The sequence below is a fragment of the Excalfactoria chinensis genome, chromosome 6 (assembly GCF_039878825.1).
Source record: "Excalfactoria chinensis isolate bCotChi1 chromosome 6, bCotChi1.hap2, whole genome shotgun sequence".
NCBI classification, from domain to species: Eukaryota; Metazoa; Chordata; class Aves; order Galliformes; family Phasianidae; genus Excalfactoria; species Excalfactoria chinensis.
In genome coordinates, this window is record NC_092830.1 from 14,452,369 (window position 1) to 14,475,701 (window position 23,333).

The following is a 23,333-nucleotide window of genomic DNA, read 5'->3' on the forward strand; positions in this document are numbered from 1 at the left end:
AATGAATTAGCTACTCATTCCATACCTTCTCAAAGGGCAGAGTTTAGCCCGATAACAAACAGATAACGAGCAACCTGGCAGGGAACTTGGTCAGAAGGGTGATATGAGTCATGTGCTTCTAACCTTTGTGTCTTGTGGAAATGTGGGAGGAGGCAGAAAGCATTTGTGTTAATACTTGGGGGGTTAAATTCTGGTCACAGGATTTTTTTTAGGTAGATTCTGTCATGTGAAGGGTAAGTAAACCTGCCCTTCCTCTTTGCATTTGGTTTGTGCTTTGGTTTTTTTTTGACTAAAAAGTATTTAAAAGGCAATTTTTTAGGGGAAAAAATTATGTGATTATTTCTGGGGGCAAGGTGAAGGTGTTAGACGGATAGTTGTAATTTATTTCTGAGAAGTTCTTGTCTGTTTCTCCTGATGCAGTTTTATATGAGCAATTTTGTTATGCTGCACTTCAGAAATGATACATATATGTGTGTATATATATATCTTGCTTCACATTCTAGCTTGTTTGTGACACGTGGATTTGGAGGGGAGATCTAAGTGGAATCTTTCACTTCCAACTATAGGCTGTTCATTGAGCTTTAGTAACATCTCAGGTTTGGTACTCGTGCCAGTACCATTCCCACATAGCCATGTTGTGATGGCTGGTGGGAAACCCAGGTGCTTACTACTTGGTGGAAAGCTTAGTTTGTTGGAGCTGAGTTTTTGGGAAGCTGCTGTTTGTTCTTCTTTTCTCCTGACACAGCATCACTCCGTAACTTTTAAGGCAATGCAGCACCGGGCTCTGCTTCTTTCACATGTGTGCATGTGCTCTGTTGCCCTGACATATGTTTTTTAGTGGTAGCAGGCCCTTAAGCTCTCAGTAGAGATAATGGGGAGTGGAAAAGGTTGAATGCTGAAGCTGCAGTGTGTGCTCACTGAAAGGGGTTTCAGGTGTAGCTCATTGCTGTGGCTGCATGGAAACAATGGTGTTGCAGCAGCTGTGTGTGCTAACAGTTTTTCCCAGCTGTTTTTGGTGTATTACACACGCACTGTTTGCATTATTTACTAAAATGCAAGCAGTGCATAAATGTTTGCTAGTCCACATGATTTCATGCTGATTTCAGTGCCAAACCATTGTAGTGGGAAACGTTCCTGTTCTTCTGCAAAGCCCCATCTTTCTTTCCTTCTCCAAGGAAAAAATAAGCAGCTATGGTGGCCATGCACAAGTTGTGAATTTTCTGGCTTGGGGTGAGTAATTCTGCTTTGCTTCCCAGATCCATCACAGCCTCTGCCTAAAGGCAACATTGCTTGCACAGTGTGCAACACTTGTGTGGGGATGACTCCCCTCCCTGTCCCTTTCGATGTGGGTTGCAGGAGACTCATGTCGCCCCATGGGTTGCTTCTAGACTGCTTTGATGAGTGTATCCTTTAATTGTATGCGTAGCTGCTTGCTAGTGTATATGTTCTGAGCAAGGGAAGAGTGGCTGGGTCTGGAGGTGTAAGCCAGTCTTGCAATACAGAAGCAAAATGCCTATAAACATTCTTTTTTGTATTTTGGGGAGATTAGTGCTTGGCTTAACTCGTGGCTTGTATCCATAGTGACTCCATAGTAACTGTTACAAGAGCTCTGAAGTGTATTCAGACGTTTCCAGGCTGACTTTTTGTGAAAGTTTTCTTTTCTTCTGAGCTAATGATGTGATTGTCATTGGCTGCCATTAGTGTGGCTGCCAAATAGATCCCACGTGGTAAATCTGGACTGGTGTGCTGTGCACCATGAACATTCCAAGTTCAAGCAAACCCCAGGGGGAGATGGAGTGGCTCTTCTTGGGGGAGCTGTGCTGGAACGTGGATTTCCCAAACAGCAGCAGCAACTTTGTTCACTTGATTTGGGAATCGCATTTGCAGAACGTGGCTTCAAGTGCTCCGATTTCCAGATTGATTTCAGTCACTCAAGTTTTAGGTGTTTGGATTATTAGTTTCACAGCTAATTTGTGTGTGTTCAGTTGTTGCACATCTAATGGAAAATGATGCTAACTGCTGTTCGGTAAAGACAAAAACAAAGCCTTCTTTCTCTTAAGCCAGTGAACTTCTTTCTGTCTGCTCTGGCTCCATCTCTTCTAAATATGGTCTGCCCTTGGGGTGTGTTTTCTGGTCGGTTGCCTCAGGTGTTCTGTGTTAATTCTGCAGCCTGATGCTGCCTCTGCTTCGAGGGGGGAAGAAGGAAGCCTCAAGCCTCTGTGTGACAGGCAAGGGGAGCCGATCTGTTCAGGATCATTTCCCATTTGTCTCCAGAATACTTACAAAATGGCCATTACGTAGCTGGGAGTTTAGTCCTTAGAACACTGAGCTGCTGTCTGCATGGCAATGAGATAATATCTTGTCTTAATGTGCACAACAGCTTCCTTGAAGCTAGGATGCACCACAGATGAGCAAGTGATTTACGCAGCAGATCAGACACATCAAGTATTTGACAGTCCTTGCTGCCAGCTCCGTAACATTTAGCTTTTTAAGACCCTTTTTCAGTGGCATCTGTTAGAGAAATAAAGAAGAAAAGAGAGAATGAGAAATAAATCTACTGTATTACAGTCACAACGAGCTGTGGATCATAGTGGGATGGAGCTTGAAAGGTGATGTTTTGCTGGCCAGAGGGGTTGTGGCTGGGGTGGTGTGGGTAAACAATGAGGAGAGAGACAGTCCCTCTGGGAGTCAGTGTCTGACTTAATGAGCCAGCAGTTATTAGAAGATGAATACAGGAGTAGTGAACCGTGCTCTCTGGCTGATAGCATGGCTTTTTTCTTCTTCCTTTTCTCCCTTTCTTTTGAAGATCAAAAGCCTAATTTTAGACCAAGTCCTATTTATGAACTGTTCAGCCTCTTTCTTTTACTCTTGCTTTTCTTGTTTTAGAATAGTGGAAAATAAACAGAGCTGTTGGGATCTCCTGGTGTCCGGGGCTGATCCCTGATGCAAGTCAAGCAAAAGGAATAAGAAAGGCCTCAACCCTTCCTAGCAGAGCTTTTGTGTAATTTGTCTCTGTGGGGCTGTTCTCTACCTTCCCTCGGCTCTTTAAGTCTTTCCTTGTGATCAGAGACTGAACAAACCTAACCTTGACTGTGTTCAGCAGAGCTTATCTCCTGATCTGTGTGTTCTTGAAGCTGCCAGGACTGGGTAGAGTCCTCTTCCTGAGACCAGTGCTGGGTCTGTCAGTTGTACTCCTGTGTTCATATGGCTCAGTTCAATCATATACATTTATCTTTACAATACCATGTGAGACTGTTGGGTCCTTTCTTAGGCCATGACACAGCACGGCCTAAGATCTTTTTCTGCTCACTGACCACTTCTGTCTGTGCTGTGGATCTGTGTGACTATTTTTGACTTTGCCCAGTTCAGAATCACAGAACTAGAGATCAGAAGAGACCTCTAGAGATCACTGAGTCCAACCCCTGCTAAAGCAGGGTCCCCACAGCAGGTGAAGCCGGACCTTTCTGTGATTCCTCCCATTGCTCAGCACCTCCCACCTTTCCAGCTCCCACTTACCCTTCCCAAGGCCGTTGTTGTGATCTATCAATGGAATTTTGCATTACAATCTTTTCCTGCTGAATTCTGGCTGTAGGTTATCTGCTGGTGAAGTAAGTGCTCCTGCTGGGGGAAGCACACAGGCTGTAGGGGTAGTTTGGAGTGAGCCTCCCATTCTCCTGTGCCAATGCTTTCCTTTCTTCTTTCTCTGAGTCAATATCTCAGTTCTTTCTGGATCTTTCATTATCCAGTATGGTGACAAAACCCCAGGAACACTTATGTATTAAAGACAAATGTGAAGACTGTGTCAGATTCAGCTCTGATAGTGTAAGGAAGCAGTTTTGCCACAAGCACTGGGTGCTGCCAGTTAAAGGCGCTTGTGCTGAGTGCTGCAGCCTGATATCTGCTCTGTTGGCTGCCAGGTAAGTCTGTTCTCTCCCCAGGTTTTGCAACACCATGGATCTGCATCAGCCTGAAACTTTGCCTTCAGAGGGGGGCTGAAGGGAGAGTAATCCGTGCAAAACCTTTCTGGGCTGGGAATTGTGAAAGAGGTGTTTCAGCTGGGGGTGGGGGGCTGCGTGCCTTCCCTACTTAAGGTGGCTGGAGTTTAATGGAGAGGGGCTGGAGATAAGGGTGCACTGTGTGGGACTAAAGAGGAGTTAATTCATGCAGAAGAGTGCAAGTGGGAGTGCCAAGCAGAGGCAAGGAAACATCCTCTCTCAGCTTTCCAGATTCCCTGCAGCAAGGAGGGGGGAAGGAAATGGTGTAAGCAGGGCAGGCTGGGTGCGTAACAACTGCATGGCAAAGTGGTTGCCATTCTCAAGCCTGGCTGTAACAAAATTGATTTTTCTCCCCTTGGGCTTGGCAGCTCTCCAGGTGCCTGCTTGGGCACAATGGAGCGCGTAGCTGAGAGGGAGGGACTTTGGGGTGATGTTGGGGGAGATAGAAAGAGACAGAAGTTTAATCATTGAACCGATCACGCTGGATGGATTTATTTCTGGACTCAATTTCCCAGGAACTCCACTGTCTCGCCCTGGGGGAAATGCCTCAGCTGAAGTTTCTCTAGCTCCAGCTTAGTGAATAAAGACGCGTCGCTTTGGAGTTACTCAACGGCAGCTGTCACTACTGACACATCCATCTGCCTCGACAAAATGTTCGCCGTCCACTTGCTAGCTTTCCATTTTGCAAAGCTAAAAGAGGATCAAATTAAAAAGGTAAGTTAGAGCAGTAACTGAGATTCCTGTTTTCAGAACTGTCACTCATGCTCTGTGGAGTCTGCAGTGTGCAATGCAGGCTAGGTTATGGCTTTTCCTACTGCTGCTGTGGAGGCAAATGGCATGAGAAGCATTTGGATACATCTGATGACCGTGAAAATAGGTCTGGTTAGAGCTTTTCCCTGCACAGTTATAAATTGCTTTTCAGCAATGGAACAAATGATCTTCAGTAAGGAAAAACGGTGTTTAAACTTTACCTGGCATTGTGTGGTGTTATCCAGAGGGCAGAAAGGGACTTCTTGTTAAATCACATTGTGAGTAAAGTGTAGGATGGGATTTTTAAATCTGAGTAGGTGTCTGATTCACTCTCATGGTAGCAAGGATAAGAAGACCTCCCGGGGGCTTGGGGACGGGTCTTCTGTGATTCAACACACAGTTCCAACTAGTGTTGGTGGGATTAGAAGCGGAAAAGCTAAAAGCAAACCAGATCAGAAGCTGTCAGTACTGGAAATGAGCTGCCTGGTGGTTGCTTTTCCCGTTTGCTTTCATGGCTTGGCTGCAGAGGGTTGTTGTCTCTCCATCATAAGACCGTGCGGGACCTGTAAGCTTGAGTTAGAGGCACTCTGGTTTCTAGACATATCCCTGGGGGTGCTCTGTTTTCCTGGCATCCACACAGAGTGCTTTGTGGCGGTCACCACCCAGTCCTGTCCTCTTGTTTTACAGCCAGCTGGAGGTGGAGCACTGTGCAGACGCATGGCAGGGTGAGCAGCTCTAGAGTGTCCTTGCTGTGCCTGTGCTTACACACGCAGGCTCGTTCTTAGGAGGCTTCTTCAGTAATTCCACCTTGAAGGGCAGTGTGCTAATAGAAGTGCTGGTATCTGCAGTCAGATGTCTCTGATGGCCGCAGCCCTTTTGTCCCCATGTGATCAGAAGGGGCCTTTGTGCCCCTGAAAATCAGACCTAAGGTCTCTCATCTGGACAGTGCTTTTTTTTTCCCCTAAGTTTTTACAAAGAAATGGAGAGACCTTGTGGAGCACTGCTAGGGTAGAATGGGCTCTTACAAGAAACATGCAGCGTTTGGCTGAGGGAAGGTTTTCCTGATGTGGGGACAGCAGAGAGGGGGGCAGAAACATTCTATGAAGCTATTAGAAAAGCAAGATCTTTCTGCTAGGTGCAAACTAGTCTCGCCTGAAAGCAAGAAGATGTATTGCTGTGCAGAGGTTTCTTAGGAAGGAAGCCCAGCGCAGGCAGTATGGAGCAGAGCTGATTTCTCTCTGATTAGAGAGGAGTGCCTCTCTCCCTACCTGCTCTGGGCTTGTTTGCCTTCTGGTGTCAAGAACAAGAGCCTCTCTGCCATGAAAACAGTGCTGTTTCTATGTTGAGGTAAGACATTTAAAAACAAGGACTGTACTTGTGCTGGGAGTGAGGTGTTGCATAGCCCAGCCATTCCTGCATTTGTAAGCCACTGACATGGCAGCGTACCCTTGTTCTGGTTGTAAATCATGCTAGAGAGCAGGCAGGCTGTGCCTTATCTGGCTCCTTGGAGAGGACTGTCTCCTTCTATGGCTGTAGGTAAACAGGGCAGAGAATGCAATTTCCACAGGGTGCAGAGAGCTTGTATGTGATGTCTGCAAATACAAGCATGGGCATTTTTATTGGTCTTTAGTTTTATTTCCTCAAGGAATTATCTCAGTAGGTTATATGGGCCTGTGTGAGAGTGCATGGGTGCTGCGTGTCTCCAGTCATTGCATTTCCTTCTTTTGGTACGCCCAAGAAAGCAGTGCTGGTGTCTGGGCTGGGATGGCAGATCCTACAAAGTGGTGGGGCCACAGGAAAGCCCTAGAGATAATCCAGTGGTTGTCCAAACTGGGGCTACAGAGAAATATCTGAATAATGGTCTTCTCAAGGCATGGCTGTGTCTTATGGCAATACTGCTTCTTGACAATGGCATCTTGTAGTTTGTCTTTCTCCTGCTGTTAGGTAAAGCCTGCATTATTTCCAGGGGGCTGACACTCTCAAATAGGCCACTGCTGACCGTCCATTTAAAACAGGTCTGTGAATATGTAACCAGGTAATTGGTTTGTGCCTCATTAACATGGGTGGCCAGTCACTTACTTCTGTAGGCCAGTTTATCCACAACCTGCCTTTGTTTAAACAATATCACTTCTTAGATCCTCTATTTTCCTCTAATTCAACTGGCCTTTATTTTGATCATATGTTGTGAATAACACACCCTTAAGGAAGTATATCTATTGTACCCAGAGTTATTTTCTAAATGTAATCCTAACATCACAGAGAACAGAGGGCAGAACTGGGGTGAGAAACAGGCTTTGAGTTCCAGCCTGGCACGCCAGTCGAGTTAATTGTCTGTGGAGTGAAGCAGTAGCTGAATAGATGTTTTCAGACTGTAGCTGACACGCTTGGGCACTGATGGCATTTTCTGGACCTGACTCAGAGGGGTCAGATCCTCACCATCTCTGCAGTTCGAGTTCATTACATGAACAGGAGAAAAAGATGGGGGTAACAGCAGCCTGTGGGAATGCAGGTAGTCTTGTGGGCACACGTGGGACATATGCTATCAGTCCATCAGAAAAGATAGCTTACTTTATGTCAGTGAGGCTCGTGAAAGCAGCAGCCCTGACAGCCAGCTGCTGACCACTGAGCAGCATGAGTGCCTTCCAGGTGACTTCTTCCCTGCTTCCAGGTTGACAGGTACCTGTACCACATGCGTCTCTCCGACGATGTCTTGCTGGACGTGATGTCTCGCTTCCAGGCTGAGATGGTGAAGGGCCTGGGCAGAGACACCAACCCCACAGCCACAGTCAAAATGCTGCCGTCATTTGTGCGCTCACTTCCTGATGGATCAGGTGAGTTCCTGCTGCTCCCACTGCAGTGCTGGTTTGGGGAACAAGATGGGTTACTGCCTGTATGCAAGTACAGAGAAGCCAGAACACAGGGCAGCTGGTAGACTAGTTTACTTCCTTACTTCTTGCTCAGCAAACAGGTTTGTGGGGGCTGGCAGGGTTTTTTTCCCCACACTAGATGTATTTAGGCCAAGTGCTGCTTGTTGGAGAGGAAGGCTTAGTTATAGATCGTAGGAAGCAGCCCTCTGTAGTCTGCAAATGTGGCTGTACCTATTGCAGGCCTCATAGCAGGAGCTGTGGCTGGACGTGGCAAGGGCAGCCTCTACAGCCCAGAGCCTGCAGTGCAGCTTGCTGCGGGTGTGGGGATATGAGCATTGCTGGTCTTGGTCACTGCCTGGATGCACGATCTAAAAGCCAGTCCTTCTTGGAGATGTGTGAACACCCAAGATAGCTCTGAAGCTCCTGGCTCAGCTGGTTCCAGCAGTGCAGACTGACAGATAATTTTCTATCCCAAGCAGCATAATTTGGCTGTTATTTTTTTACTTTGTATAACTGAGTCTTAGAAAGGCCTAGGTGAGGATGCAGTGCATAACACCTGTTGATGCAGAAAAATGTAAGAAATGCTGCTCTGCGCATCGTTTCTGAATGAATTTATTCCTTCTGAAGTTGATCTGCTCACAGTTAAATGAGAAATAAGAGCTTTTATGGCATAAAGGGATCATTTGATGGTAGTCCAAAGTTTCAAGGCAGTCCTCTGATTTCAGGGATGTCTGGACAGGGTATATAGAGTTGAGTGCCCTTCCTCTGACTGTAGCCTTCACCAAAGAAGAATAAATGTTAGCTTAGCCCTTGTTACCTCTGTGGCCATCAGGTCCTACAGTCTCATATGTCACTGATCCTACCCGGAAGTTGCAGGGAGCGCCTAAGGTCAGGAGACTTAGGAAATTACAGGTCAGGTCAGCGTTGTTGCAAAACTTTGTGTTCCTCAAGGCCAGCGTTGGAGGCTCATCTCTTGGCCTGTGTAGCCTTTCCTCTGTCCCAGGGACACACTGGTGTCACGCTGGGCTATGTGTTACTGATATACCCAATTTAGGCATGACATTGATTTTTCTATTTTTGTTCCTTTGCTGAACTCCTTATTGGTTATTCTGTTTGCAAACAAAACTTCCAGCAGGTTCAAACCCCTCCAACTTGGCTGGATGATGCCATTTGCAATAGCAGTGAACTTTCAGATTTTTCACTGCCCACAGTGATACTACCTGGGATGACCTGTGTGGAGCATCATTCTTAATGATTTAGGGGTTAACGATCTGACTAATGTCGTGGTTTACTGAGTAACCCGGTTTGTCTCGTCACCTCTATTGTATGTAGCTGTGGTATTACAGGTGTAATTTCCCACTTCCTTTCCTTTCAGGGTCATGTTTGATAAAATTTAGTCAGGTGCTTGGACTATGGAACAAAGATCATGCAGAGCTATGACATGCCAGTGCATTTTCCTTCAATGAAGGGCCTTTTCACGTGGGGTGGGTAGATAAGTGCTTTACTGTAGCAGTGAGCACAAAATGTCCTTGGGCCTCTCTTTCTGCAAAGTTCATCCTTCTCCAGCTTGAAAATGTGCTACTGTGAAAGGAGCAGAGTGGGCAAAACCAGGCTGCTAAATAAAAAGAACATATGAATTAGGGCATTGCAGGGATTGCAGCCTTCTTGGTGATGGTTCCAAGCCCAAGGGGGTGAGATCCCATGGTCACAGTGAGGCAGGAGCTCTAAGCTGCCTTCTGGGGGATGCTTGCTGCTCTGGGCTGTGCTTGCCAGCCATCCCCACTGATGGCTGCCCACTTGTGTTGCAGAGAAAGGTGATTTCCTTGCTGTTGACCTGGGTGGCTCCCAGTTTCGTGCCCTCGAAGTGAAGGTGTTTAATGATGGGAAACAGAGCAGCCAACTGGAGAGCAAGTTTTACCCTACACCAAAGGAAGTCATACAAGGCAGTGGAGCAGAGGTAGGTCTTTAGCGGTGGTGCCATGCTCCGGGTAGTGTCTGCTAGTCAAAGTCTGATTCTGTCCTCTCCTTTTTCCTGCAGCTCTTCAGTTACGTTGCTGACTGTCTGTCAGACTTCATGGAGTCCAGAAACCTGAAGCATAAGAAGTTACCTCTTGGCTTTACATTTTCTTTTCCATGCAAACAGACCAGACTGGAAGAGGTAAGGTGCAAAAAAAGTATTGGCAAGCCTAGCTTGTTGCATCATCCGTGGAAGCTATTGCATGGAAGTGTTACCTCATAGACTTTTTGAGGTATTCCCTTTCCATAGCACACTGAAGAAGCATGGACGAGCACTGCCATTTAATCACAGCTGACTACAATTCAAGGATTTGTTCCTCATCTCAGGGCAACAGAATCTTTATTATTTAGCTTAATTAATGTCTTATTTCGTAGTAACCATGTACTTGTATGAAGTCTGCTGGACTTTAAATCACATATTTTTGGGGTTCATCCTTCTTTTTTCATCCTTTTTCATTCAGTATTTTTTACAATTGAGAGTTAATTAGGAAAGGCTTGTAGCAGGGCTGCTTGAAAGGTCATGTGGAAGAGCTGGTTACAAATATTTTGTAGCCTTTTGTTGTAATTTTTCTTCTCTTTCTAGGGATCTGTTCTTTGGGTTCCAGTCCTGCAAATTCTCTGTTTTATGTTGTTAGTGTGTTACGAACACTGATAAAGACATGCATGCTTTAAACAAAGCACAGGGAGGCTCATTTGGAAGACTAGGGCTTCATTTCTATGCTGGTTTAGTTGAGTGGGTGCTGACATGCACCCAGGCAAGGGTGATATCTTTTGCTATGACTTATTTTTGCCTAAATATTTATGTGTGGAGAGAGATAGTAGTCTTCCCACAGGTTTGCACACCCAGGCTAGAGCTTTTGGGTCACTATAATTCTACTTCACAGGGAGTCCTTCTTTCCTGGACAAAACACTTCAAGGCCCGAGGAGTGCAGGGCACAGACGTAGCGAGCTCTCTGCGCAAGGCCCTCCAGAAACATAAGGCAAGTTGTGTAACTGAATCTGAGTGGCTGCTCTGCTCTTGGTGTGTGGGTTGTTTAGAGAATTGCTGGACATTCTCCAAGGGCAGCCAGTAACAAGCAACCAACATGGCTGTACATTGAAAGATCTGTCCGTGGGTCTCAGAGGGATGGAGTGATTGATGGTAGTTTTTGAAGTCAGCAGTAAAACTTGATTAAATCTGCCTTTAAAGTTGTGTAGTCCTTTAAATAGCACGGTGATATTTTGGAAAGTCTTGTTTGTCATACTCCATGCTATTGATAACACAATCTAAGAAAAATCTTATCTTAGCATCTAAAGGGGAAACTCTTCTGTTTTCTCACATGTTAAAAATACAGCCTTTATTTTGGTTCACTTCTTTCTCTGCATCAGACTTCATAGAATCAGAAAGTCACCAAGGTTGGAAAAGACCTAGAAGATCACCCAGTCCAACCATCCACCAATAGTTCTCACTAAAACCATGTCCCTCAACACAATGTCCAAATGTTCCTCGAGCACCTCCAGGGTCAGTGACTCCACCACCTCCCTGGGCAGCCCATTCCAGTGCCTGACCACTCTTTCAGAGATGTAGTGTTTCCTAATGTCCAGCCTAAATCTCCCCTGGTACAGCTTGAAGCCATTCCCTCTAGTCCTATCATCAGTTACACGAGAGAAGAGGCTGACCCCCAGCTCACAACAGCCTCCTTTCAGGTAGTCATAGGCAGCAGTCTTGCTGTAGTTGGTAGAAACAAAGGATCTGAGACGCCCTGGGTGAAGTCTAGCCTCCTGCTTATGTTGGCACCTATGTTACAGGAATCACTCTTAAATTTGATCATGCTTACACAAGTTACCTTGGTGTGAAAAGGAAACTGTGCAGCTCTGTTGGAAAGGCTTTTTATATGTGTGTGACATTGCTGCAAGCCTTACACTGAATAGTTTCTGAGATATTTTCTGCTTTACAGTGTTGTAGGGATAATGTTGTAAAAGGAACTGGTGTACCTTTAAATGCAAGAGTTTTCCTAAACTAATCAAGTACAAAGGCTTTGTAAGCTTTTTTTTCTGCTAATCGCTCATCTTCATGCTGTTAGGACATAGATGTCGATGTTTTGGCGATGGTCAATGACACTGTGGGAACCATGATGACCTGTGGATACGATGACCCGCGCTGTGAAGTTGGACTCATAATTGGTAACTTTTTCTGCTCACTATGCATCGTCTTTTCCCTTGTTTGATTAATCCTAATGAATCTTGAGTAGGAGGGAGTGTCCCAGTACCAGAAGGAGCAGGAAGGAAGCAGAAAAAAAAACAATGGTTGATTTTCAAGCATGGCTGCCTTTTATAAAGCAGCTGTTTTTATGCTGATCACATTGCCATCAAATACCACAGTCCCCATTTTGTCTGGGTTCAGTTGTGACCAGCATACTAAGCTTTTCTGCTGACTGCATAGAAAATTACTGTCTGTCTGTCCAGAGAAAGCTGAATTCATCTCATGTCTGGTAGTTAGGATCAGCCAGGCTTTCCATAACCCTTCCACTTCACACACAATGGTGACTTTTAAAGGCACGTGGAAGTACATTTGAGATAGGGGAAAAAATGGTTTTAGGTAAGTCAAACCCTAGATGAATTTCTCATACTTTCACTCATTGATAAATGATTACTTAACAAGTGCAGGTGGCTAGATATTAGCATCTTTACCACTGGGTTATGAGTTTATATTATTTCAAAGGCAATATATTGACTTGTTTGCAAACGTGGGCTTAAAAAAATAAACAGAAGCCTGAGGCAAATGGCTAATTTAACCACACCGGCTCTAACACAAACAGGGACTGGAACCAATGCGTGCTACATGGAGGAGATGAGGCACATCGATTTGGTGGAAGGTGACGAAGGGAGAATGTGCATTAACACAGAGTGGGGTGCCTTCGGAGATGATGGTGCTTTGGATGACCTCCGCACGGATTTTGATCGGGAACTTGATCTGGGATCTCTCAATCCTGGAAAACAATTGTAAGTGACTCTCTGGGTGATTTGATTTGGCCATCTGAGTTCTCTGAGCGCATATCTGGCATTTCCCAGGAGTCTGTTTGGAACAGGAATCCAGATAAGTGTACCTGAACAAATTTGGCCTTGGTCCTGTCCTACTCAGGTCTTTCTCTTCAGGGAAGGGTGGGTTTCTGGGAAGGTTCATACACCTCCCTGTCTCCCATGCCAAAAGTCACTTACATGTCATTAAAAATAGGTTGTCGCTCTGGTTTTTGAATAGTCTTTTAAATTACTTATTTATCTCGAGCTGGAGTTGGGTTCTAGGACCACAGCTTAGCTTCTGGTGCCCTTTGTAAATGCTTAAATGTCACCAAACTGCCTAAGAACATTCTTGAAGTTGCAGTGGCTTTGGTGAGCTGGTGGATGCCTTGTAATCCTTCTTGCTCCCTGTTCCAGGTTTGAGAAGATGATCAGTAGCCTGTACTTGGGGGAACTTGTAAGACTCATACTTCTTAAAATGACAAAGGAAGGTCTGCTCTTCAATGGGAAAGTGTCAGCAGCTCTGCTTACTAAGGGCAAGATTGAAATGAAACACGTGTCTGCAATGGAAAAGTAAGAGCCTGAGATACACCCTTCAACAGAGAGGCAGTTAAATTCTCACAAGCACAGCAATGATAATCAACGTTTCGTTATAATCAGGGAGTGCTGGGAGTTGATCGTGAACTGTTCAACTTGATTTTACTTTTGCCTAGGAGAAAAATGGATCCTTCTGTAAGTAGAAGTGATGGAGGATCGAGTTTTAACAAAATATCACAGCAGCAAATGTATTATTAAGCATCTCAGAACACAGGTTCTTTAAAGAACTCATTTGGAGACCTGGGGCGATTTTTGCAGTTTTCAGCTTCTGAGATGTTTAAATATTGGGGCTGTGGATGGGCAAGGCATGCTCTGGGTCACCTGATGGATGACTGCATGGGAAGCTGAATCTTCTTCTACACTGTTACTTCAGGAACAGTTTGTCTCGTACTGTGTGAATCTGCTGTGCTCTTCTTCTATGAACTAAATATTTATCCTGTTCTGTACCTGTCCAGCCTATCTGTATGTTTTGCATAAAACTGGCCTCCAGGGATTAGCCTCTCAAAAGTCTAGTCCTTCTCCCAGATACTTCTGGGAATAGTGTGGAAAAGGCACTACTGATCTATGGAACCAATTATGACACCACTCAAATAGGTTGTGCCTCGGTCTTCTCTCATTTGTTTGAGCCAACATGCAGGTGCTGATTTAAGTGCTGCCTTAATATCTTTGCATTAGGTAATCCTTTCCTTTGTTTTGGGTTAGATATAAGGAAGGTCTGAGCAACACAAAAGAGATCCTTACAGAGCTGAACCTGTTTCCCTCTGAAGACGACTGCATTGCCGTTCAGCATGTCTGCACCATCGTGTCCTTCCGCTCAGCCAATCTCTGTGCTGCAGCCCTAGCAGCCATACTGACCCGACTGAGAGAGAATAAAAAACTGCTACGGCTGCGGACCACTGTTGGGATCGATGGAGGACTCTATAAAACCCACCCCCAGTAAGCAACTAAAGAGGGTTTGATAACTGCTGGATGCTTGTTGATGTTGCGGAGTCTCCACCTGCATATATCTGTAGCTTTTGGAGAAGTGCTTGTTTTGCTGCAGGGATGGGATGAGATGTGGTGGATGTAGAGGGTCATATTGGCCTCGTTATCACAAAGCTGCTTCAGGAGCTTTAGAGATTGAGTTGGGACTGGGGGAGGAAACAACATGACATGGCATACTGAGTAAGAGCAATTGATTTTCCAAGCGATTCCTAAGCATCCAGTACACTTGCTGTTCATTGTTTCCTTCTCTTTGTTTTTCCTATGCTTACATTTTTCCCACTCTGAAGGCTTATTATCTGCTTTCTGATGGTGGGCTCTCTGTTCTTCCCTGGCTTTTCCCTCTTGGCACTCATACTTGTTTAGAGGCATCTTCACATTCCTGTAAACATACAGCTTCTGTGGAACAGCCAGAAATCAGAAGGACTGTGCCTGTCTCCTGGCTTCTGACTCTGTGACCCTCTGGCAGAGCTTTGGTGCTTGCGGTGTTGGATGTATCCATGCATTTGAAGCACATGCAAAACAAACCATGTGCAAAATGTTCTTTATTCCCGTAGATACCCCAAACGCCTGCACAAGGTAGTGAGAAGGCTGGTCCCAAATTGTGATGTTCGGTTCCTCCTCTCTCAGAGTGGCAGTGCAAAGGGGGCTGCCATGGTGACAGCGGTGGCATACAGGTTGGCTGCTCAGCGCAAGCAAATCGATGCTGTTCTTGCACCTTTCCTGCTATCCCTGGAGACCCTCAGAGATGTAAAGAACAAAATGAGGACCGAGCTGGAGTATGGGCTGAAGAGAGAAACACAAGACAGGGCTACAGTGAAGATGTTGCCTACGTATGTCTGTGGGACACCAGATGGAACAGGTGAAGTTATTTCCTGGTCACTTGGAGATGGTGCAGGAAAACTGCTTGTCTGGCAAATACCATAGTTTCTATTGGCAAACCATTGTTTCCTGTCTTATTACCTGGCTGGTCTGTTAGCCCTTGACTTAGCATACAGATGGGATAAGTGGCATAGGGAGTAGTGTGCTGTCATTGGTCCAGGTGAAGTTTCTTTCAGGTGTCTGGCAGAGTACGGCATTCTGGCTAGAAAACATGCTAAAAGCAGCACCAAAATGAAGTATCTTTCTTCTCTTACAGAGAAAGGAAAATACCTTGCCCTTGATCTTGGTGGGACAAATTTCAGGGTTTTGCTCGTCAAAATTAGAAGCGGAAGAAGGAGATCAGTAAGAATGTATAACAAAATATTTGCCATTCCTTTGGAGATCATGCAAGGGACAGGGGAAGAGGTAACTTCTAAAGAACGCTTAATTGATCAAACTGAGCCTCAGTGCACGGGAGCAAATATGAGATGTGCTTTTTCTGCTCTTCCAGCTCTTTGACCATATAGTCCAGTGCATAGCAGACTTCTTGGAGTATATGGGGATTAAAGGTGCCCGCTTACCTCTGGGTTTCACCTTCTCCTTCCCGTGCAGGCAAGCCAGCATCGACAAGGTAAGGACTGCTAGAAAGATAGAGTCAAATGGCAGCTGATATCATTTTGGGGGAGGACAGCTTGTTGGTTGGGAGATTGCCAGCAAAGACTCTTCTTCTGAATGGTTTCCTCCAGGTAGGACTTGACAAGGCTTTTAGTGAGCAGAACTGAATTTGCTTGTTCAGAACTTGGAAGTGTTGGACCTCTCTGGCTTTGATTTGTCAATCTGACACATATGGCTTTATGACAGATCTCATACCTTTATTTTTCCAGACCTGATGGAAGAATGGTACTTACAATTAAAAAACAACAACAACGACAAAATTCAGGAAGAAATTGTTCTTGATTATTTCACTTCATTTCCTAAAGGGAAGAAAAGAGGTTTTTCTGCCTACTTCAAGTCAAATATTTGCCACACACTGGGAAATGAGGGACTACTATTTTATTAAATGTTTTTACGTCCTGTTGGTTTCTGTAGTAATGTCTAAATCTTGAGACTAGTCTAACCTGCCTAAGTTGTCAGCTCACAGTTGTCATTATGGCAGTAGGAGTTGTCTGATTGTTGAAAGACAACTCAATGTGCTTTCCAAACCAGCAGCACGGGATTTAGATCTTGGCAAATCATGAAGAAACAATTTCCAGAGCAGTAATGAAACAAAAAGCTGAAACTGAGATTTTTCTTGTTTGTTTTGAGGAGAAGTTTTTTTTCCCCCAGTTGTCTCCTGTTTGTTTGTTTTTTCCTGCTTTTGGTCAGACAGCGCAGATCCGGTCTCCAAACTGAAGGCTCGTTACTTCATAAAACCTGGAAAACTGCTTCTTGTTGAGCCAGGTTGCTGTCCAAAAAGAAAAGAAGTAACATTGCCTGGAGTAGCGATGATCATAGTGACTGTTATTCAGTGAATGAGCCTAAAATTAACAGTTGATGTTTGTTAATGTTTGTTTTTCTGGTAGTCTTTCACCCATGAAAGATGCAATTAATTTATGTACAGAAGGAGGTGAGGTGGGAATGTTTTCCGAAGGAGAAAAGAGTGCTAGAAGGCACGGAGTTGATAAATGCCTGTGTAAACCTGAAGTCAATCCTATCTGTAGTTGAGTCATAAAGATATGTGGACATGCACTCTGCACTGGGCACTCACAGTAGCCTGGCCAGGGAAATAACTGTGTGTGAAAAAGGAGAAAAAAAAAAAATAAATAAAAGGTAGTTCAGAATCCAAGAAAAAAGCTCATATGGTCTTCTTGGTCTTCTTTCTATCTTCATTCTATGGCTTTCTTCCTCTTCTGTTTCAGGGAACACTTGTGGGATGGACAAAAGGATTCAAGGCAACTGACTGTGAAGGGGAAGATGTTGTTGATATGCTGAGGGAGGCCATCAGGAGAAGAAATGTGAGCTATTCTTTTCTGAGCTTCCTGGTGTATTCCATGTGTGCTGCCTCTTTCTCCAGAACTCCACTGGTGACTGTGACTTGTGTTCTAGGAGTTTGACTTGGATATTGTAGCGGTGGTGAATGACACTGTTGGGACAATGATGACTTGTGGATATGAGGATCCGAACTGTGAGATCGGCCTTATTGCAGGTACGGTGATGCTGAAACCACCACTGTAAGCAGTTGCTTGGCTTCACACTCTCATTTAGAATTTGTAATACAATGTCCTTTTATTTGAGTTTGATATATGGTATTACTATTCACTTGGGGTTCTTGGCAGATTTGCATGGTATTCAACAGAGCAGACAGTAGCACTGACAGCAAATACAATCAGCAGTTCAACAGGTTCAGGATCTGATGAAGCCCAGTAAGTAGGTGGGTGCATGGTGAAAGAATATGAGAACAGTAGATATAGCTTGGGTCTTTGTTTTAGCAAAGGGTTTGTGGTGCATTACAACCAAACTGGCAGCAAAGACTGATCAGTGCTTTCCAACGACTGCCAAAGCCATTTCTGACCTATAACAGGAAATCAGTATTCTTCTGCACTGGGAATACTCTGTGCTGGACCCACTTCACTCATTAACATTTCTGTTGTAATACTGCACAGCACGCACACTTAGGGGAGCATTTCTACTGATGCCTGCTTGTCTAAGACCTGGGGACATCTTCAAAATACAGGATCTAGAGAAGAGAGTTTAGAAGATGATCACTGCAATCACCTTTCTTGTATTTACGGTGCTGCTGCACTCTTCTGACTGAATCCTTGATATTTCTTTCCTCCTAGGAACAGGCAGCAATGTGTGCTACATGGAGGACATGAAGAACATAGAAATAGTTGAAGGGAATGAAGGAAAAATGTGCATTAACACAGAATGGGGAGGATTTGGTGACAATGGCTGCATTGACAACATCAGAACAAAATACGATAAAGAAGTAGATGAGGGCTCGCTAAACGCAGGGAAACAGAGGTAAATATGGTGATTCTGATGCTAAGAGCCAGATTGAATGAGTCTCTGAGATGCTGACTGCTTCGTCAGACGGCAATAATGAAAATTATTTGAAAGGAAACTTCAGTACTGATTCATTTGGTGGTTGAAAAATGGCAATTGCTTTGAAGGTTTTACTGCTTTTCAGAGTTTATCACACTGATCAGATGTGTATGTGCAGTCCTGTTAAATAACCTGCAACTCCTTTAAAAACACTTTTCTTCTTTGATATTTTGACAGATACGAAAAAATGACCAGTGGAATGTATCTGGGTGAAATAGTGAGGCAGATTTTGATTGACTTGACCAAACAAGGACTGCTGTTCAGAGGACAGATTTCAGAATCACTCAGGAAAAGAGGCATATTTGAAACTAAATTCCTATCTCAGATTGAGAGGTATAGTTAATTAATTTACTTGCTATGATTCCTCAATGTGTTCTAAGACCTGTAGAAAGTAATCTGACAGTGTGGAGCCCTTTCCTTCAAGAAATCAATTATAGTTCCCTCCTTTGTCTCCAAACCCTCAGCCTTAACTGGTGAATCATCATTTCCACACAGCTATGTTGTCTTCAGTGTCTTAGCTACTGAATACAATCTTTCTTCGAATCTTTCTTTGTAGAACTTCAAGTAATACTTAAAATTAATTAACTAAAAGGCAGTGTTATATAAATGCCCCATGAACATGTGCTTACCTACTTATCTGTGCATGGCTACAACAGTCTTCAGGGCTGTTTGAAACCCTTTGACTACTGAAAAAACTTGGAAGATGTTGTCTCAGCCTTTAGATCAAAAACAACATGGTCAAGTGACCGACCTGACACAGCTTCCTCATGGCACTGGAAGCTAGGTGAATAACAAAGAATGGGCTGTGAGCAAGTTTGGGATCTGGTCTGAAATTTGCTTTAAAACAATTAGAGGATGTGAGAACTGGAAGCAGTGGTCCCATTTCCTTTGAATTATGACAGAATCTCATCTGAAAGTCTTTAGGAGCTTTGTACCTGCCAGAGCTTCCCATAATACCGTGACGCTGCCTGTGTTTCCCTTTACACAGCGACCGGCTCGCCCTCCTCCAAGTCCGACGGATTCTACAGGAGCTCGGCCTCGACAGCACGTGTGAAGACAGCATCATTGTGAAAGAGGTGTGTGGGGCTGTTTCCAGGAGAGCTGCCCAGCTCTGTGGGGCAGGACTGGCAGCCATTGTAGAGAAGAAAAGAGAAAACCGAGGTGTGGAGCACTTACAAATTACTGTTGGAGTAGATGGGACTTTGTACAAGCTTCATCCACAGTGAGTACCTTAATGTCCATCCCTTTGCTGTTTGCTCATTTCCATGGTGAACACACAGGGAGCTCTACCAGCCTTCTTCTGATGTAGTAAAATATGAGGGAGGATAAGGATCTAACGTGCTTCCGTGTATTCTGGCATTTCCTTCCCCTAGGCAAAGAACTGAAAAGTGGGAAGAAAAGTGCTAGCACTGCTGCCCAGAGCTGTGGGTGTCCCATCCCTGGAGCTTCCCAGTGCCATGGATGTGGCCCTGGGCAGCCTGAGCTTCTGGGGGCAGCCAGCCCATGGTAGGGGTTGCGACTGGATGGGATTTAAGGTCCCTTCCAACCCAAGCCATTGTATGAGAAGTGCTTCTTCCGTAGTCTCTAAAGGCAAGAGACCTGTCTGATATGCTGCTAAACAAAATTAAAGTAGAAATGCGGAAATTAAAATCTGATAGAGTATAGGAACTTGTCTCTGTTTTGTATAGGAGGAAAAAAAATGGAAAGGAATGCTCTGGAGAATGACTGGAAGACATTGGTTAAGGTTATGGTTCCTCACCTGTAGATAAATGCAAAGGTCTCAGATCAGAAATGCACTCCTAGAATATTCTTCTCTCCCTTTTCTTTCAGTTTTTCTAGGGTCCTGCAGGAAACAGTGAAGGAACTGGCACCCCGGTGTGATGTGACTTTCATGCTCTCTGAAGATGGGAGTGGAAAGGGAGCTGCTCTCATTACCGCTGTAGCAAAAAGATTGCATAATATTGGACAGAAGTAAAAATGAGAAGTCAATTCATTGCAACACTACCAAACATGTGCACTAGAGATTTGCTGAATGGTGATTGAAGATAGCTTTGCCAGACACCAGTATACAGGTACCTGTTTTCCAGGGATTGACTGGTTATTGAGCAGCCAGGATTGCAGAATTTTGTCCTTTGGGCACCTCTTGGGTCTGGTGTTTCTGCTCCTTGCCATTACGTCTTGAAACATTGCAATGTACTCAAATCTCCACTTCCTGAAGTGCATCTATAACATGTATGGGAGAGTCAGATAAAGAAAAAACCCCAATCCAACCAACCAACCAACCAAAAACCCAACAGCGTATTTTTACAATGGCTTAACTAAGCTACTGTAGTACAAGCAAATCTATCACAAACTTCTTAGATTTGGTGTGGAGTTTAGTTTTGACTTGGCCTGTCTCAAGGAATGTTGAGATCTCGTGTTGCACATATCTAGTGGGCATGGTTTATTTAATGCATCCCAGGTTTCACAATAAATCTGAAAGTAAATAAAATGAACGGGCTTTGGTCAGTGATGCTTCCCCCAGCACCCAGCTATATCGGTTACGAGTGTATTGTAAAGTAGTATTTCCCAGAAGTACTGGAGTGTATTTAATGATGTAATGAAAAAGAAGTGTGATTCCAAAGAATATCAGTTTGTGCCAAAATATCTTAGTGCACGTCAGTGCACATAAACATTAACAGCACTGGATGAATTTTGATTGTGACTACTTTTATTTGATTCTTGGGGAAAGGGAGGATGCAGAAGCAACTACAGGGTCTGCCACATGTATGTTAGAGCTACCCAAAGGGTACCAACATGGTTCATGTTTGGGCCATCAAAACAGCCTTGTAGAGAGTTAAAAAGAATCACTTGAATTTCTGGTGTTCTCCTGTTTGTTTTCCCTCAGTGATCTGCATTCCTGTTTGAGGGAGGATAGTTTCCATTTGTGGAAGGGACTTTATCTTTGCTTTTCACTGTCTGTTTCCTGCTGCTCTGCCTGTCTGCAGTTGGTTGTAAATAAATCCGTGGTGCTGTGAATCTTTGCTTCTCTGTCCTGTGCCTCCTCTGAGTTGTCAGAAGAACATGCAGGCAAGTCAGAAATTTCTTTAAACCTATGTATAACAGTACTCAGCATAACTGCAATTATTATAAAAATGGCTTGCACACAGGACCTAACTGGAGCCAAATTTACCTCTACACTGATAAAGCACTGTTTAATTTATCAGTAGAATGCCCAAAGGCCTGCAAACACCAGGAAAATAACCCATGCTTTTATGTCACCAAATTTCAGAGTAAACTGAAACAATAATGTGATGTAGAGAAGCAGCAGGTTTGGAGCTTGCTATTCTGATCTCAGGTATTGCAGGATCTCCTGAGATCCTCCCTTCTCAAGCATTTGCTTGAATTATTTGGAAATAATTCTTATTTTCAGATGGAGTTCGTCACCACATGGAGCTCCCTGTACAGGGCAACTGAGAAGAGACACATTGTGAACTCACACGTACTATTTTCCTCCTTCTGTCAAGCAGCTTAGTATTTACTTTTTGTCTGTATTTGTGAATCCACTGAGTCACAGAAACCAAAGCTTGCTATGCAGGGGGGGCAAAGTTATTTGGATCTGGCTGTTTTCCTAATGATGAACAAACTAAATTCAGTGGGACTAGGTACAGCAAAAAGCTGTCCTGGCTTGGGGCTGTGTGGAGCCTAGAAATAGCTCTTCTGCATTGGTTGTTTCTCCCCTGGGCACTCTGAGATCTTGTACTTGTTGTGCACTTCTGAGTCCTTTTGGGGGAGTGGATTGTGCTAATCTGCAAAACTGTGCCCGTGGGTGAAATATGTCCCTCTATAGCTGGAGGGAGGTGACATGGACTTGCCCCAGGATGGCCACGTGAGTATGATGCAGAGATCTCTTGCACTTCTGCTCTAAAGCCTGCTCTGCACAACTGGAACGCAAATCAGTAACAACACGAGGTAAACCACTTGCACAGATCCTTGCTTTAGAAATTTAAATCTGTATTGCTTTGGATTTTCTTTTTGGTCTTCTTTGGGAAGTTAAATTCCCAAATATAATATTCCCAAATAATATTCACACAGTTTATACCTCAGCTGCTGTAGATTAGGCCTGCACAATTAAAAAAAAATATATGTATGTATATGTGTGTATATATAAACACACACACATTTGTATATATATACATATACATACATATATATATTTACATCTAAAAGGTTTGTTTCTTTCTTTTTCTTTCTGTTGAACCTGTGGGTGGTGTGGAATCTAATCACATGAACTTGAAATGCTGCTTGCAAAGAGCCTGGTGACTGAGAGCTTGTGCTGCAGTCCCTAGGGCCCAGGACACGCATGCTCCTGCCTTTCCTGCAGGCAGCTGCCACATGGATCAGTTAATGTGTTTGCTGGACAGGGAGATGGTATCTGGGCAGGGAGGATGCAACATTTGTGCCCCCAGTTGCGTTGATGTGTGGAAACTCAAGGAGTAACACAAACTTGCCAAAGGTCTTCTATGGATTTTAAGCCACCGAACCTAAATCTTTCTCTACATCCCATGCAGTGACTCAATTAGAAGCCCTGTTATAAAATAAAGTTGGAGGCCTCCCATTAACTACGAAAGATATTCTGAAAAACATGTAGTACAACTGGTTGCATAAAGTTGGTAATAAATGTAAAATAAAATGAGATTCTCCATGTTTCACATTTTAGACTTGCTTTTCTACTGTTTGCTGGTATCCTCGTGATATTTCACTTCTGTGGGTTGTGTGGGATTTGGTTCCAGTCCACGTGTTTCTTACTTCTAGAACTTACTCTTTCGTTTTGTTTCTTCCTGAAGACATGAACGTCATTTTTCAGCTCTGAGTCCTGCGTTTGATTTTGGAAAAATGGAAGAGCTTTGAACCACAGGTGTGAGCATGACAGAAGTATTACTAAGTGGAGGAATAAAGGTTTTTGCCTTCTAGAAACTCCCAGTAGGTTATTGTGGTTACCCTTTTACCTGCAGTGGGACGATGATCCTTAGTACACTGGTTTGCATTTCAGTGGCCATAGATTTGGACAGTGCTGATACTTGACTCATAATCCAGAGAAAATGCAGTAGCAGCTCACTGGTGACATGTTCCTTTTGTCAGTGCAGAAGTAAATATAGGATCATGTGTAAATCCTGATTAGCATAATCTCCGTTCTTGGGAAGTT

At 44.2% G+C, this 23,333-nt stretch overlaps 1 protein-coding gene across 1 annotated transcript; it reads left to right on the forward strand.

The window, feature by feature from the left end:
- The first annotated feature begins 4,224 nt into the window (after nucleotides 1–4,224).
- On the forward strand, nucleotides 4,225–22,845 carry LOC140253917 (hexokinase HKDC1). Its single transcript, XM_072340013.1, has 18 exons — nucleotides 4,225–4,709; nucleotides 7,414–7,576; nucleotides 9,421–9,569; nucleotides 9,651–9,770; nucleotides 10,513–10,608; nucleotides 11,692–11,791; nucleotides 12,427–12,610; nucleotides 13,043–13,198; nucleotides 13,925–14,158; nucleotides 14,761–15,065; nucleotides 15,342–15,490; nucleotides 15,576–15,695; nucleotides 16,963–17,058; nucleotides 17,150–17,249; nucleotides 17,884–18,067; nucleotides 18,326–18,481; nucleotides 19,137–19,370; nucleotides 19,979–22,845. Exons 1-18 carry the CDS (start codon nucleotides 4,647–4,649, stop codon nucleotides 20,121–20,123), a joined length of 2,754 nt encoding a protein of 917 aa, XP_072196114.1. The 5' UTR covers nucleotides 4,225–4,646; the 3' UTR covers nucleotides 20,124–22,845.
- Nucleotides 22,846–23,333: the final 488 nt, after the last annotated feature.